At 34.0% G+C, this 16131-nt stretch overlaps 1 protein-coding gene across 1 annotated transcript; it reads left to right on the top strand.

Moving 5' to 3' along the window:
* Positions 1 to 361: 361 nt before the first annotated feature.
* On the top strand, positions 362 to 15887 carry LOC114684381 (vomeronasal type-2 receptor 116-like). Its single transcript, XM_037198540.1, has 6 exons — positions 362 to 564; positions 7972 to 8263; positions 8630 to 9433; positions 10172 to 10399; positions 11507 to 11630; positions 14956 to 15887. Exons 1-6 carry the CDS (start codon positions 362 to 364, stop codon positions 15885 to 15887), a joined length of 2583 nt encoding a protein of 860 aa, XP_037054435.1.
* The last annotated feature ends 244 nt before the right edge of the window (positions 15888 to 16131 follow it).

Raw genomic sequence — 16131 nt, 5'->3', positions numbered from 1 at the left:
TGTGACTTTTGTGATAGAGTGCTCTTGCCAAGTCCATTCAAGGGGAGTCATCACTGGTGTCTTGCTGTTCTGTCTTCCTAGATGAAGTCATGGGGCCTGTGGATAAAGAAGATCCCAAATGAGTTTTGAAACTTGTTTTTATCCTGAGTGCAAGGTCTCAGATGGGAAGTCTCAGGGAAGAAAATTGTCCACAATTCTCCATGGAGTCTAGAAGAGGCTTGACAAAAATATCTGTGATTAGAGTGATGATGTCAGTCACCAAAAGTAGTACAAACTCTTCCACTCACAAATACTTGAGCTGTATAAGTAGCTGCTGAACACATTGGAATCCATGTTACACTGTGGTAGACACTTGTATTTTATGATGTTCTCTTGGATTTTTCTTTTCTTGCTCCTGCAGGCTCTTGTTCCTTTTTACTCCTATGATGCTTTTCAGTGCAATTCCAAAGCACTACGTCCTTTCCATAGTGATGGGAATGTGACGATTGCTGCACTTTTTTCACTTTTTTATTATTACTGCATGGATATATATGATTCTAGATGTGAAGATGAAAAGCCAATAGAGTAAGTACTTTTAAAATTTATTCCTTTCCAGAATTCGGATTTAATTGTCTTCAACTAAGTTTGCATTCACATGAATTTAACTTTCATTTCCCATCCTGGCATTCCCTCTCCTGTATACACAGAACTCTTTTCCAGGTGTGTCTTCCTCCTGTTCCCTTTTTTATCCCTCAAAGAAAGAAGAGTGTGTTTTACTTCATGTTATTTAGTAAAGTTGGTACTCTGAATCTCTCTACATTCCTCTGCCTTGCCTTTCATTGTTCATGGGTAAGACATTTTCATGGCTTTCTCCACAGAGACAATGATTTTCAAAAGTTGACACATTGTTTTAGGCAGTTGTTAAAGTGTAGTTTTTTCCCTTTGATAATATGTAATGCTATTAATTGAAGTGACTACAGAGTCTTCATATGATGATAGATTGACAGGGACTGCCTTGCTAGCTGCTGCTGTTTTGGAAGTCAGAATATGAGAACTTGGTTTTGGGACCTCATCTGTTAAAATGATTTCAAAATGAAATATAATTTTTGTGTATAATTCTGATTAGTAATCTTTTAGATTCTGTCAATTTTGCACCATATTCTCCACTTCATTCCACTTTTTCTAATTATTTACATCTGGTATGAGTGTGTTCTGCAAGACACATAGATATTGTTGGTGACCTCTGCTTGTTTTATCTTAGTTTGATTCCAGTTGGATTAGAGGCCATGGCAGACAATGGCATTAGCATTGAGTGGACTCTGCTAGAGAGAAATGTCTAAGCAGGATTCTTTGTGAAGGATGTGGGATTTGTTTTACTCCATGCAGACATTTCTAAAGCCATAGAATCCACTTATTAAAATCTGAAATGGAGCAAGATGGCTTGTGTTCAATTTAGAATAAAACGCTGTAAAATGGAAATGCAGAAACAAGGTACTGGGAAAGAGTCAGCAGATGGACAGTTAAGAAAGAAGATACATTTAGGTCGTGCTGATACAATTGTGTTTTTGCTGAAACCTGGATGCAGTGCTAATTCATCAGTCCTGGGGATACAGAGCAGGAAAAATGATCAGGGAGGCAAAGTTGATAGATATAAGTATGCATTGACAGCTTAGTCTGAAATAGACACAGCAAATGTGGTAACAGAAATCCATTTGCAGGAGTGTGCCTATGTGCCCTTATGTGGAATGTGGGTTTGTTTGCATTTTCCTCTCATGCATGATTTTCCTCACATTTTGATTGTATGCACACAGGTATTTTCTTTCTGATAATCATAACAAAAAGTACATGGAATGTGTGGCCAGGAATATATTCATCACATTAATATTTTTGTGTCTTAATTTCTAATTTTATTTTACTTTCATGCAGTCCTAATTTAAAAAAAAAGTTTATATATATATATATATATATATATATATATATATATATATATAACTAGTTATACTAGGTATATATACATATTACAAGGAAGTATTTCCTTTCAGATTAATGTATATTAATTCATATAAGCAGGATGGCTAGTTTCCTTCTCAGGTAGATTTTTTAAATGTATTTTATGAGTGGACCACAATATCCCCTAAGAGACTCCAAACAGAGAATCTCTCTACTCATCTATGAGCATCATTTTTTAACATTCACTTAAATGTAAAGCTTACATGACAAGTCAATATGGCATTTGAACAATACAATTACAAGTAGATCTGTGTGTTCAGAAACTGAAACAAGCAACCCTCTCTCCCATTGGATGATCCACCCTTGATATTAGCTTCTATGGGTCTGTTAATTGCAGTGTAGTTCTCATTTATAGCTAATATCCACTTATAAGTGAGTACATACCATGTTTGTGTTTCTGAGTCCTGGTTAACTCACTCAGGATGACCTTTTCTGGTTCCATCCATTTGCCACCAAATTTCATGATGTTATTTTTTTAAAAAGTGACTAATATTTCATTGTGTTAATGTGTCACAATTTCTTCATACACTCTACAGGTGAAAGGCATCTAGGTTCTTTTCTAGTTCATGGCAAGTACAGATAAAGCTGCTATGAACACAGTTGGACAGAAAACATTGTGATATGGTAGACCATCCTTTGGGTGTATTTTCTAGGAGTCGTAAGCTGGGTCTTGATCTACATCTATAGTTAATTTCCCGAGAAACCAACATATTGATTTCCAAAGCTGCTGCACAAGTTTTCATTCCCACCATTATTGTAGGAGTGTTCCCCTAGTTCCACATTCTCACCAACATGAACTGTCACTGGAATTTTTGATCTTAACCGTTTTGAAATGTGTAAGATGGAAGACCAGTGTTCTTTTTATTTGCATTTGCCTCATGGCTAAGAATGTTGAACATTTCTTTAAGTGATTCTCGGCCATTTGAGATTCCTCTGTTGAGAACCTCTGTTTAGGTCTGTACCCCATTCTTTAATTGGATTACTTGATTTCTTAATGTTTAGTTTCCTGATTTTAGTATATTTTGGAGATCAGCCCTCTGTCAGATATGGAGTTGGTTAAGATCTTTTCACATTCTGTAGACTGCAGTTTTGTGCTTTTGACAGTGTCCTTTGTCTTACAGAAGGTTTTCCGTTTCATGGAGAATATATTCCTTGATAGTTTGGACTTCATAATGTTTCTAATTAGGTGCTCTCTTCCCAATAAATGTATTTCATGTTACAGGACAAAAATTTGCTTTGTGGCTATTCGAAAATTTCTCACAATTCCTTTCAAATAGGTTCATATTTCTTTTTGTGAAAATAAAAATATGAATTTCAAGATTGATCACTAGCTTTCCATTCTTAACTTCATTATTCATTTTTTTCATGTATACCCAAAATCTACAAATATAAGTACTTCACTTCTTCTATTTCATTTACCTTCATTAATAATGTGATCTGCATGTCATTTAATGTTTCCTGAAATATCAATGGATTAACCCCCCATTATTTTTTCCAGTCTTTCATATTATCCATTTAAGTGAATTTCTAACATATTCTATCTCCTTTGATTTTTCAATGGAAATGATGTGAATTGAAAAACATTCTGAAATCCATAGTGGACATTTTGTTCTGTTTCTCTTTTACTCATGTATCTTTGTTTTGCTCTACTGGAAACAATCAATGCTTAATATTTTTTTTAGTTTTATGTTTACTTAATGATCAGTGATGTTAAAAACTTTGTAGGTGCTAGCTGTATGAGTTTTTCTTTGGTACAAGATTAGTTCATGCCATTACTGATTTGTTGGATGGAGGCTGTTTTACCATGATTTAAAACTCCTTCAGTTATCTGAAAATATTTGACATTAGTTCAAGAACTAAAGAACATATGGAATGTGTTTTCTCCCATTGTATGGTGTTCTGATGACAGTTTTCTTTGGTGTAGGGAATACTATTTTGTTGTTCCATATTCATTTTGTGTGATTCCTCCTTTTGATATCTGAGGCTAATTTGTGTATCACTGGCATTCTCTTCAGTAAGTTCTTGCCTACATTAATGTCTTGACAATTACTAGGTATGTATTTTCCTATAACATTCAGTGTTTCATGTTTTAAGCTAAGGACTGTGATCATTTTTCATTGATTCCTATACAAGTTGTAGGAAAAAGGTTGCTTTTCACTCTACTGCCTGTTGATACCCAGCCTGTCAGCTGCCTTTGTTGTATAGGATCTTTGTCCTCAACTGTTCATTTTCCTCCTTGCCTAAAAAATGTTTGGATGTACCATTGATGTGTAAATGTAATTACAACTATCTAGAAGTACAAGCTTACCCCAGGATAATTTATTATCAAGAAATCTAACCATGTGTATTTGAAAGTCTGTTGGCAAACAGAAATCATTATTTGATATTGGTGTGCATTAATATGTACAGAGATAGGGAAATTGTTTTGGAGGCTCATCAAATTTTTAAAATATAAATAAAATGACATATGAAACAGTAATTCCACTTCTGGCCTCCAGAAAACTCTACATTCATTCATGGAGATTTTCTATCACTGTGAATAATATTCTTATCATTTTTTTGCTTTTAGTTATTGTTTAGTTTTGTAATTTAAAAACATTTTTAATCTTATTTTTTACTTAATTTTTCAGTATAAAATTAAGTTTATTGCAATATATTTTCATAACTAGATACGCATTTCTACAAAATATTAACCATTTCTTCATGATGAGAACATTCTCTTTTCTTTTAAATTCTTCAAATACATGTGTGTGTGTGTTTCTTGAATTTGTAGATAAAATATTATTATAGCATGAATACTTTAGCTTTCAAATTCTACAATTTTTTTCTATTTACAAGATTGTTTTATTTTTATTCTACACATTAAGATTTATTTTATCTCTATTGTCAGTATTATTGTGTGTATTATTACTCAGTGGATTTTTTTAACTTTTCACATTTGCATGTATATATATATAGTACTTTGAATACATGACATAGAGGATAAATGTAAATCCCAGGATTAGAAATTTCAAAGCCACATATCATGATATATATTTTGGAATCCAGAAGATTTAATTCCAGTGAAAGAATGGACTTGGTAATGAGGTGATAGCAAGCAGACAGAAATCAAAGTTTCCTTCTCCCATGTCCTTATTTAGGTTTCCATCATATATGAACTGCATTAAATGTGTGTCTTCCTGCCTAAAGTTCCAGATTACATACGTGTCATAAATAACTGGATTAAAAGACTGTTTCGCTACCTCTAAGGTTCAGATTATATATAGTGATGTAGATAACCAAATTTAGTCATTGCAGCTCCACCCTTTGCCAAATGGATACACAATGATAACTCCTTTTGTTGTGATTAGTATCCAAATGAACAGACCATGAGACATAGGAGGTTTATCAAATACATTTACTGTGTACTGTGAGCATATTCTATCAATGGGGAGGCCTTAAGTAAAATCTGTCTCTTCTCTTTAAGGTTCAATGACACCAAGTTTCCTTCTCACCAATGTTCCCCATAGAGAACCCATGAATTCATGAGGGTTACTTATAGAAAATAAATAAGGTCTTTCTGATGAGAGTGTGATGACACAGAGTTAGTCACACTGAAAATTCTTTACTCAGTATATGTGAAGATAATTTATCATTTCATACATAAATATTCACCTTCCACCTTTAAAAAATCTTGTCAAGTAATCTACTTATTTCTTAAAGTTGTATTAACTATTACGATGTCCATTTGTGGTCATTTTAGTCAATTGAAGGTATGAAAGAGGCTGTAACAACTTAACTAATAGGACAAAATCCCTGTGTTGGATCTTCAAACACACATTTATTCATTTTTTTGTTTTAATGAGGCTTCATTAGTGAAAATATACTTATAATCATTAAAATATTTATTACTGTTTATGCATTCATAAATGTATGCATATATATAATTTTAAAACACAGATATAACGTATTTGTACATAAAGGATGGAGAATTTCCAATGTAAATAACATATCCTATTTCGGGAACAATAATATCTTGAAGGTAATGGATAACCTTAAGGGATATGAAACATATTTTAGAACTAGAGTTGTGGTAGACATCAAGTAGATACCATTTTGATCATAATTGTATCATTTCTTATGTCTTCCACCTAATTTTAGACATTAAATTTATATTTAAAACCTCAGGTAAGTTGTTCCAAAGGAGTGTGCAGTAGCATGGTCATTTCTATCTATTTTATCTACTGGGTCAGATTGATTTTATTTAAGAATTTTTTAGGTTTAGTATTACTATGAACAAAAGGATCTAGGGAGGGTCAAATCAGAAAATTTACTTAACAGGAACATTTACTCATAATCATTTTGTTATTACATACATGATATGGACAACAAACCATAATTTCATATGGATAGTCTATACACAATTAATACAAATGACAAATTCTAATAAAGCAAGATTTTATGATGATTGTTGGTTGGGATATGATTTTTATTTTTTCATTATAAAAGTGAAACTTAACAGAGGGAACTTTACTCAACGTGTTGTTAGTTTGGGCAGAAACAAAAGCAAAGTATCAGAGAACAAAGGAGCTTAAGGGGCAAAGGACATTATATTACAATTAGAAGAAAATTAACTTGGACTTCCCAGTCAGAATTAGCAGTGAGACCCAGTAGATCCTGACAAAATAGCACTTTTCTGGCTTCAGCTTGTTTCTCACAAGGCCATTTATCCTTAGAGTCTCGATTGGGATAAGTGTTAGGATCTCTTTAGAAGCCAGTAGTTACATCATGTCATTAATTATTAATTAGTAATTTTAATTTTTAATAATTTAATAATTTAATAATTATTAATTAATTAACTATTAATTTCAAAAACAGAGGAAAATGTATTTAAAAATAAGGTCTGATATTTTCTCCATTGTCATATATTAAATGGGTATGGGTATGGGGATCCTATTGAACTCAATGGGACTGTGACACAGTGGCCACCATTTTGGACTGTCCAAAGTGGTCACATGTACCAAGATGGTGTACAAGTCACATGGCATATGCATTCTTTATCATACCATTAGCAATGTTAGCAGCCAAGTTACACAGTTGCTTCCATTTGATGAGCATCCTCAAATCATGTGTTAAATAAACCATGTCATATTTTCTGTTCAAAATGAACTCAGCTTCAGAGTAATATAATTTCATCTATTATCAGGGCTTTCAAAGTTGTTGTGTAATTCACTTTGTGTGGGAGTTAAGAACATAGTGAAAGAATGAAGAAAGAGGCAGGCAACAGAGGAAAATAAAACAAGTAGCACAAAGTACCCAAGAAGATTTAAGTCATGACTGTAGGCTCTTAAAATACAGGAAACTCACTCAGTCATTCTGCTCTTCATTGTATGGCTCTTAGAAAGGAGAGGGGGATGGCAATGGGAGAGAGGAAGGATGTTCAAAGAGATGTGCATGGGTGTGGGAAGCTATAACCCCTGCCAGGTTTATATCCAAGATTGCTTGGGGTTGATGCATGTGACACAGGCAGACATCCCCATAAGCATCATTGATCTTAATCAGAAGAACTGAAATGCTGCAGTCTCCATCTATATACAGACAGAGTGAATGTGGTGTGGGAGCCTTGAAGTTTTTTTTGTACAGAACAAGGAAACCTTAAAGGATGGAAGTGTCCCTCTCCTGGTTATTTCACTAAGGCATCAAATAATTATGTTTGTGTTTTCCCATACTAGAGATTCCAAGGTTTATATCAGTCCAGGTTAATGTTCCAGGCCATAAATTTTAGATAAACCTGAGGCTTTTAGTTAATTAAAACATCACTAACCATACATACCATGACATTAAAACTATAACCATTACCTTGATGACAAAATATTGTTTGTAGATATATAATAGTGACAGTATAAAGGCCATTGTTACTATATCATCAGGATGTGGCCCAACATCTTACCAAAAGATATGATGTGAGTCCCCATCATAAGTATTGGCAATCTTTCTCTCCAGGTTCAAATTGAGGAGCTACCAGTTTTCTTTGGCCTTCATATTTGCCATTCAGGAGATCAACAGGAACACTCATATCTTACCCAACACATCTCTAGGATTTGAGCTATATAATGTCAAAAACAATCACCGGCATATTATGCAGGAAACTTTACTTTTCCTCACAGGAATGGGAATAAATGTCCCCAATTACACATGCAGAAGGGAAAACAAGTCTGCTGTTTTACTTACAGGAACATCATGGGAAACATCTATACAAATTGGGAGACTACTAAATCTTTACAAATATCCACAGGTGAGGTACATGGCTGTGAGGCAACAAGAAACTCATATTAAACTGGAGACATTTCAGGTGTTTTCAAATGTAAAGAAGTGAGGCTGTGACATTCATCTATTGAAGAATAAATCAGGCATTTGTTTATATGTCCTCATATACTTTGCTTATGATAGAGAAGAGTAAAGGTTTGCAGCCTATAGTCAGTGTTTAGAAAACTCTGTGTCTTGTGAGGAATTCTTCATAAATGTCTTCATAAAAAGGATGGGAATTTAAAATACCATGAGCAGAAGTTAGTCTATACCAATCCAAAGTGTCACCTCAGGTTTAAGACTGTATTCTATATCAATCTTTTCACTCTTGTTTCCTATTTGAAATTTTCTTTAGATTACTTTTGGACGATTTGACACTATCCTAAGTGACAGAGGCCAATTTTCTTCTCTCTACCAGACAGCACCCAGGGACACTTTTCTGTCACACGGCATTGCGATTTTGATGGTTCATTTCAGCTGGACCTGGGTGGGACTGGTTCTCATAGATGACCACAATGCAGCTGAGATTCTATCCAACTTGAGAGGAGAGATGGATAGAAACAGAGTGTGTGTAGCTTTTGTAGAAATGATTCCATTCAACTGGATGTACTCTGAATTTAAATCCAGAACAGTGCATCCACAGATCCTGAAATCATCTGCAAATGTGGTTATCATTTACGATGTCACTAAATCTTTATATGCTATAATAATATATATAAGTATACATTCAAGTGCTTGGAAAGTCTGGATCATTAAGTCACAATGGGATGTAACTACTGATGTTCCTTATTTCATATTTGATCCATTCCATGGTAGTCTCATTTTTGCACAACACCATGCTGAGATTTCTGATTTTAGGAAGTTTATCCAGACATACAAGCCTTCCAAATATCCGGGAGATCATATCCTTGCTCTTCTTTGGAACACATATTTCAATTGCTCTTTTTCTGGACCTGATTGTAAAAGTTTGGTTAACTGTCTCCCCAATGCTTCTTTGGAAATGTTGCCTGGAAATGCTTTGGAAATGGACATGAGCGAAGAGAGTTACAATGTATATAATTCTGTATATGCTGTGGCTCACAGTCTCCATGAGATGACTGTCAAAAGAGTAGAAATCCACCATCATAGCAATGGAGCGGTAAATACCTACCCTTGGGAGGTAATTTCTCTTCCTGTATATTTTATAAATAGCCCTGTGACATACTAAGGTTTCTAATGAACACACTACATGATTGTATACAGTGGCAGGTTTTACAAAAAATCACCCTAGAGACTGTATAAAATTCATCATGTAGAAGTCTTTGCAGACACATGTGTTATTGTTCAAGATTAATGGGTGGTGATAAGAATATTTAAATGTATGTATCTCATCATTTATTTTGTGTTACAATTAACATCAGAATCTTGCTATCCTCTATTGAAACCCCATTATTTTTAAGCATATTTCAGAACAGAAATAGGAGAATTAGATCCTAAAATGTCAAATGCTATTACATCCTTAAATTTAAAGTTTAAATTCTGAATCTATTGTTGAGAGTCCTAACTGACCGTTTTATTAATTTTGAAATTAAACATCCCAAATTACACCTTGAAACTTTGAGTAGATTACTTAAATATTTGAATTTCAAGGTTTTTGGAATTTGCATGAATCAACATTCATGGAGTAAATATTTTTTTCTGTGTACTTGTTATTGTATAAGTGTGTGTGAATTCTTTTGAAATAACAGTCTAGAAACATGATCTATTCATTTTTATTCTTCATCCATTAAAATGTTGATAGCTTAGTATAGCTTGCAATTAATGTCAGGGATTTGGGACACTGAGACCTATACCTTCATTGGATTCTGTTGAGCCTTTGTGGGAATAAATTCATCATAAAGTTCTGCATTTCTTTTAGCTACATCCTTATCTCAAGAATATCCATTTCAAAAATGGTGCTGGAAAACTTATGGTTTTGGATTCACAAAGGAGATTAGATGCAGAATATGATATTCTCAACCTCTGGAATTTTCCAGATGGTCTCAGACAAAAGATAAAAGTTGGAACATTTTCTCCAAATGCTCCACAGGACCAAGAACTGTTTCTGTCTGACCATATGATACAGTGGGGTATAAGATTTGCAGAGGTGGGCTGGATCTTATCTCATTGTTTTGATCCTTATGTAAATAGAGATTTGTTTTTGGATGTAAGATTGTTGGTTCCTTACTGAATGCCCATCTGCATGCCCCAAACTACTGTCATTTGAGAAAGTTTTTGTTGCCTTATACAACATGTGATTGATTGTTTTTCCATACTTTTATCTTTGGACACATTTTCCTAATAATAAATACAGTGTTTATTTATTAAGTTTTCTTTCCTGACCTGAAACCACCTGTCATGAGTAGTAATTTAACTCCCAGATTAGGAAATATCAGGACATGATCATTTTGCTTTCAGGCATCTGGCAACGAATTGTAGCATGGAGGGCACATGTACATGGGTTAATTACATATCTTCCAGATGAAAAAAGAAACAATTTGTCAAACAACCAAAAAAAACAAAAAACAAAAAATGAATAGGCTGACATTACTTAAAACCAATGACTTATATTTCACACTTGGTGTGAGCAGTTCATAATGATTCAGGCAATCATGTTAGCAGGGACGTGAGAAAGTGAGTCATGTTGTATCTTCACTCAGAAAGTAGAGAGATGTGAACACTCTCTTCTCATACTTTTTTCATTTTTTTCTGTCCTTAACTACATCCAATGAAATGGAATACCTAATTATTGAATATGTCTTTCCACTTCAAATACCTTAATGTAGATCAGCTCTCAAAGAAATTCACAGAGAAAGTTTATATACTAACTCTGAGTCCTGTCTAGTAAACAAATGTGAATTAAGCATGACCATTGGGAAACAATGATACTCTCACTCAAGCAGTCATGAAATCTACAACAAGATCAGGAAGGAATTACAGTTGCCCATTGAAACGTGTACTCAGTTAGCAAACTTCTTATTTTGCCCAACCTCTTATATTTTCACAATTGTTCAGATTTCTATTATCTCTAGACCATTATTTAAACACATTGATCTTCATGTATATACTATATTGAAATTAGAAGCATCAAAACAAGAATGTGCAAAGAATAATTATAAAAACTTGCCATCTCATTGTCCAAATTAAGAAATATTTTTTTTTGTTTTAAAACTATACACTCCTGAGTATTTTGTTTTCACTATTTCATTCTCAGCTTCCTCACTCTGTGTGCAGTGAGAGCTGTGTTCCTGGATTCAGGAAATCACCCCAGGAGGGCAAGGCTGCCTGCTGCTATGATTGCACTCGTTGTCCAGACAATGAGATTTCCAATGAGACAGGTAAGTGTCAGTCTAACTGATGTATTCCCACCTCTCCACAGTGTTCTGCAATTACTAAGCTGATAAGTTCTGTAAAGGAAAAATAGAGATAACTTCTGTGGTTCTTTCACTTATAAGTAAAAATAATTTGGTTCATATTATCATCATTTTAAAACATTTTTTTTTTTTGTGACAGGGTTTCACTGTGTAGCTTTGCGCCTTTCCTGGAACTCACTTTGTAGACCAAGCAGGCCTTGAACTCACAGAGATCTGCCTGCCTCTGCCTCCTGAGTGCTGGGATTAAAGGCATGTGCCACCACATTTTAAATGGTGCTCAGGCCATTGAATCTCATACTTGATTCATGTATTTCATCCACTGGAGCCATTGTTCCTTTCAGAGAACAAATTTTCCAGTCACAGAATAGTCTGCTTTATTTCACCATGGCATTTACCACACACACACATGCACGCACACACGCACGCACGCACGCATGCACACACATGCACACACATGCATAGGCATACACACATGCACATGCAAACACACCCATTATAAATACTGACTTTTCTTGCATTTTAAAGCATATGTAGTTCATGATTGCCAGATATTTAAGGATTGGACCCTTATGCCACTCATTGTATAATATCAGTCATGGTTCTATGTTTATCATATGGGATCAGAAAGATCATATTTGATTTACCTGTGGACATGTTTTAATATGTTGTTTTAGATTCTTTTTCTTTTTGTTTTGTCTGTGAGTGTTTTGCCTGCATGCATGTATATGCACATGTACATGCTTAGTGCATATGAAAGTTAGAAGAGGGTATCAGAACTCCTGGAGGTGGAGGCACAGATAGCATTGATATTTCTGCGGGTGCTTGCAACTGAAACTAGGTCCTCCTTAAGAGAAATAGTATTCTGAACCACAGAACCATTTATCTACCTTCATCTTTTTGATTTCTAGTATAAATAACATTCAACATTTCCTTAAAGTGTATCTTTCTTCCCCTTTTTCCTCCATCCCCATATGAGTACTAGAACTTCAAGCTCCTTAACTTCCATGGAGTGGGATGTACTTCAGTAACATAGATATTTAATATCTAAAACTTGTTGTGGACCAGAATATAACCACTAGGGAAGTATGTTAATAACTATTATGTGAATTTTTTATTGAACACAATTATTTTAAATCAATAGTTGCTATGTATCATGAATTTGAATCTAGATTTGTATAACTTCTGTGTTAATTTGATTAACATAAGCTAAAGAATGTAATAAGTACTCACTGATTTATTGTATACAACTGATTCTATTTTTTTTATCTTTGTAGAATTTATTTATTGGTCTAATCCTGGCATTCTTGTGTTGCTTGGTCATAGACAGCACAATGGCTCTTCATGAGCTAACTTTTTCTCAGAAAGGGATTTCCTGACACCTTATTCTCTTTATCAACTCTTCACATCATTCTTTGCAAATTAATATAAATTTCCCTGTTTTAAACAAGGTAACGGAAGCATTATTAAACATAGAGGTATTTTATGGGTATGATGGTAAATTATGGGATGATGCCTTGTGACAACTAGGTGAAATGGCACATCATGACTTTTGTAATGATACTGTTGTGAGTAAGTGATTCATAAATGCAAACCTTTGGTCTTTTAACAAGGCAGGACACTAAATTTGAAGGACCCTATTTTCCAGGAATAGGTGGACAAAGTAGAGGAACTTTATGTCAGAATATATCCAAAGACAAGAAAATAGGCATGAGACAATTGAGAACACTGAATGTGCAAAGCACACACAAACACAATGTTGAATATGGAGAGGAAATTAATGAGGATTCTTCAACATTAATGTCTAGTGAGAATTTTTCATATATTAATTGGAATACTTTGAGTAACAATGTTTTTCCTGAATACACAGATGTTTTAACTTTATTTCATAAAGATAGAAACTTACAAATTATTTGGTGGCTTTAATTTGTCAAATTTAAACCATTCATAATGAGACTGACTATACAGATCATCAAAGACTTAATGTGCATATAGGTACTCTGTCTACATTAGGGCCATGGTAAGTTCATGAACATGCTAATTTTATTCATTGGAGAAAACGAAAAAAATCAATATCAAATTCTAAATGTTTTTAGTTTAAGTAGATACTTTAAATTATTATAAGTAAGAAAGAATATACAACATAAATGCTAAATATTTCAAAATAATGTATCCGAAACCTCAAATCCTATAGAGTGAGTTGTATCTATATTTTAAAAATCATATTTAAATCTTTATTTAATGTGTATCATGACTTATGTACCCTGTGCATTTACAAAATAATATGTGTAGTTGCACAGATGAATCATTTATCATTTGTTAGAAACAAATAGAAATAAACACATGGAATATAGTAGAGACAAATTGCCTTGGGAGTGTGAGCACAACAGGAAGGCACATCTGGAAGAAACAAATAAAATGCTGGTAATGGAATAAAGGATGCTACAGACTCTAGCAAAAAGATGAATTCAATAGATTTTTAATTAGAATTTTCAATACCAATTAAATTGCAAATTTCACTTTGCAAAAATATCAAGTATTTTAATTGAAGTATGAAATGGAAATATTTTAATGAAAATATGTAATAAATAGATTGACATTTATATCTCTTGAATTCAAGATAAAACATACAAATTATAAATGATAAAGTATCACAGAACTTATCCCATGATCAACTAAGACTAAACCCAGAGTTTCATATCTACCTGTTCAACAGATATTTTCTCCCTGGGAATGATTAAACAGATCCACAAGGGGATTTTTTCCATCTTTCAAGAATCTAATAATTCTCATTCCCACAAGAATTATCAGAGAATGAACAGTTTGAAGAATTCAATAAATTCAATGTAAATAGATAAGTTTTGATATTAGGACTGAGAAAAACATTAAAAGAACAACATACCAAAGCATGTAATTTTTACTTAACTCACATGAAAAAGTCATACAAGGGAATACAGAAAGAGGTGATGATATGATCAAGTTAGGTTTATGAAATTTAATTCAATAATTTAAGACAATATAAAGAAAAAATACAAATTATCACTTAATTGAAAACATATTTAAATATAACAGTGAAAAGGACAGACTTGTCAGTATCGATGTGGAATGATTGATTAGATATCATTTGGTAATTACCACTATTGAATGGTAATCATCACTATTGAACACTTGTTTACTTGAGTCTCAAACATGAAAAGGAAATGTGGGCAACTGCCAGAGAGCTGGTGCTGGGACGTGGCTTGAGATCAAATGAGAACCTGTGCAGAGACTCACAATAGCTTTAATTCCTCAGTAGATGTGGATCATTGTGTGAGGTGTCCAGAAAGTCAATATGCAAACACAGAGCAGAATGAATGCCTCCAGAAAGCAGTGACTTTTTTGTCTTATGAAGACCCTTTGGGGATGACACTCACCTACTTGGCCCTGGGCTTCTCTGCCCTAACAACTGGTGTTCTTGGTGTCTTTCTAAAGTACCGCCACACTCCCATTGTCAAGGCCAACAATCAGACTCTCTCTTACATCCTGCTCATCAATCTGATCTTCTGTTTTCTCTGTCCATTACTCTTCATTGGCCATCCCAACACAGCAATGTGTATCCTGCAGCAATACACATTTGCAGTATTGTTCACAGTGGCTCACTCCACAGTCTTAGCCAAAACTGTTACTGTGGTTCTGGCTTTCAAGATCACATTGCCAGGGAGACTGATAAGGTGGATAATGATATCCAGGTCTACTAATCTTATCATTCCTGTCTGCACTCTTATCCAACTTGTGCTCTGTGGAATTTGGGTGAGCACCTCTCCTCCATTTATTGACTCAGATGCTTACTCTGAACATGGACACATAATTATTCTATGCAACAAGGGCTCCACTCTTGCCTTCCATTCTGTCCTGGCATACCTCTGCTCCATGGCACTTGGGAGCTACACTATGGCTTACCTGTCCAGGAACCTGCCTGACACATTTAATGAAGCCAAGTTCATCAGTTTCAGCATGTTGGTGTTCTTCAGTGTGTGGGTCACCTTCCTTCCTGTCTACCACAGCACCAAGGGGAAAATCACTGTGGCCATGGAAGTCTTCTCTATTTTGGCTTCCAGTGCAGGTCTCCTAGGTTGCATCTTTGTCCCCAAGTGCCATATTATTTTGTTCAGACCACATAGAAATGTGCTTCATCATATTAGGAACAAAGGACATTTTAAAGGAAAAGTCAATTTTACAGCATAGTCCATGTTTTTATTAATTATACAGAAGTCTTCCATCTTGTCTACCACCAAAGTTATAGTTGTCACAGATAAAATAGTGATTTAAAATTTTATATGTATTGATTTCTTTTATTGATGAAATCCAATTTTCTTCTCTCAATTCTAATATTATTTACAAATTTCTCTAAATTAAAAAGTTGAATTCATAAGAAAATATTGTGTTCTCTATATTAAATAAGAGATGAATGAGATGTGTATGTATTTTT

The sequence above is a fragment of the Peromyscus leucopus genome, chromosome 23 (genome assembly GCF_004664715.2).
Source record: "Peromyscus leucopus breed LL Stock chromosome 23, UCI_PerLeu_2.1, whole genome shotgun sequence".
Lineage (NCBI taxonomy): Eukaryota > Metazoa > Chordata > Mammalia > Rodentia > Cricetidae > Peromyscus > Peromyscus leucopus.
Note: the sequence above shows the minus strand (reverse complement) of the source record. Positions and strands in the feature narration are given on the sequence as shown.

Bases quoted from the DNA above. Each gene is read 5' to 3' on its own strand.
- LOC114684381 (XM_037198540.1), top strand. From the start codon at position 362: ATGATGTTCTCTTGGATTTTTCTTTTCTTGCTCCTGCAGGCTCTTGTT. The intron at 10,400-11,506 runs GTGGGCTGGATC...TTTCATTCTCAG, and splicing joins GGGGTATAAGATTTGCAGAG to CTTCCTCACTCTGTGTGCAG. The intron at 11,631-14,955 runs GTAAGTGTCAGT...TTAATTCCTCAG, and splicing joins TGAGATTTCCAATGAGACAG to TAGATGTGGATCATTGTGTG.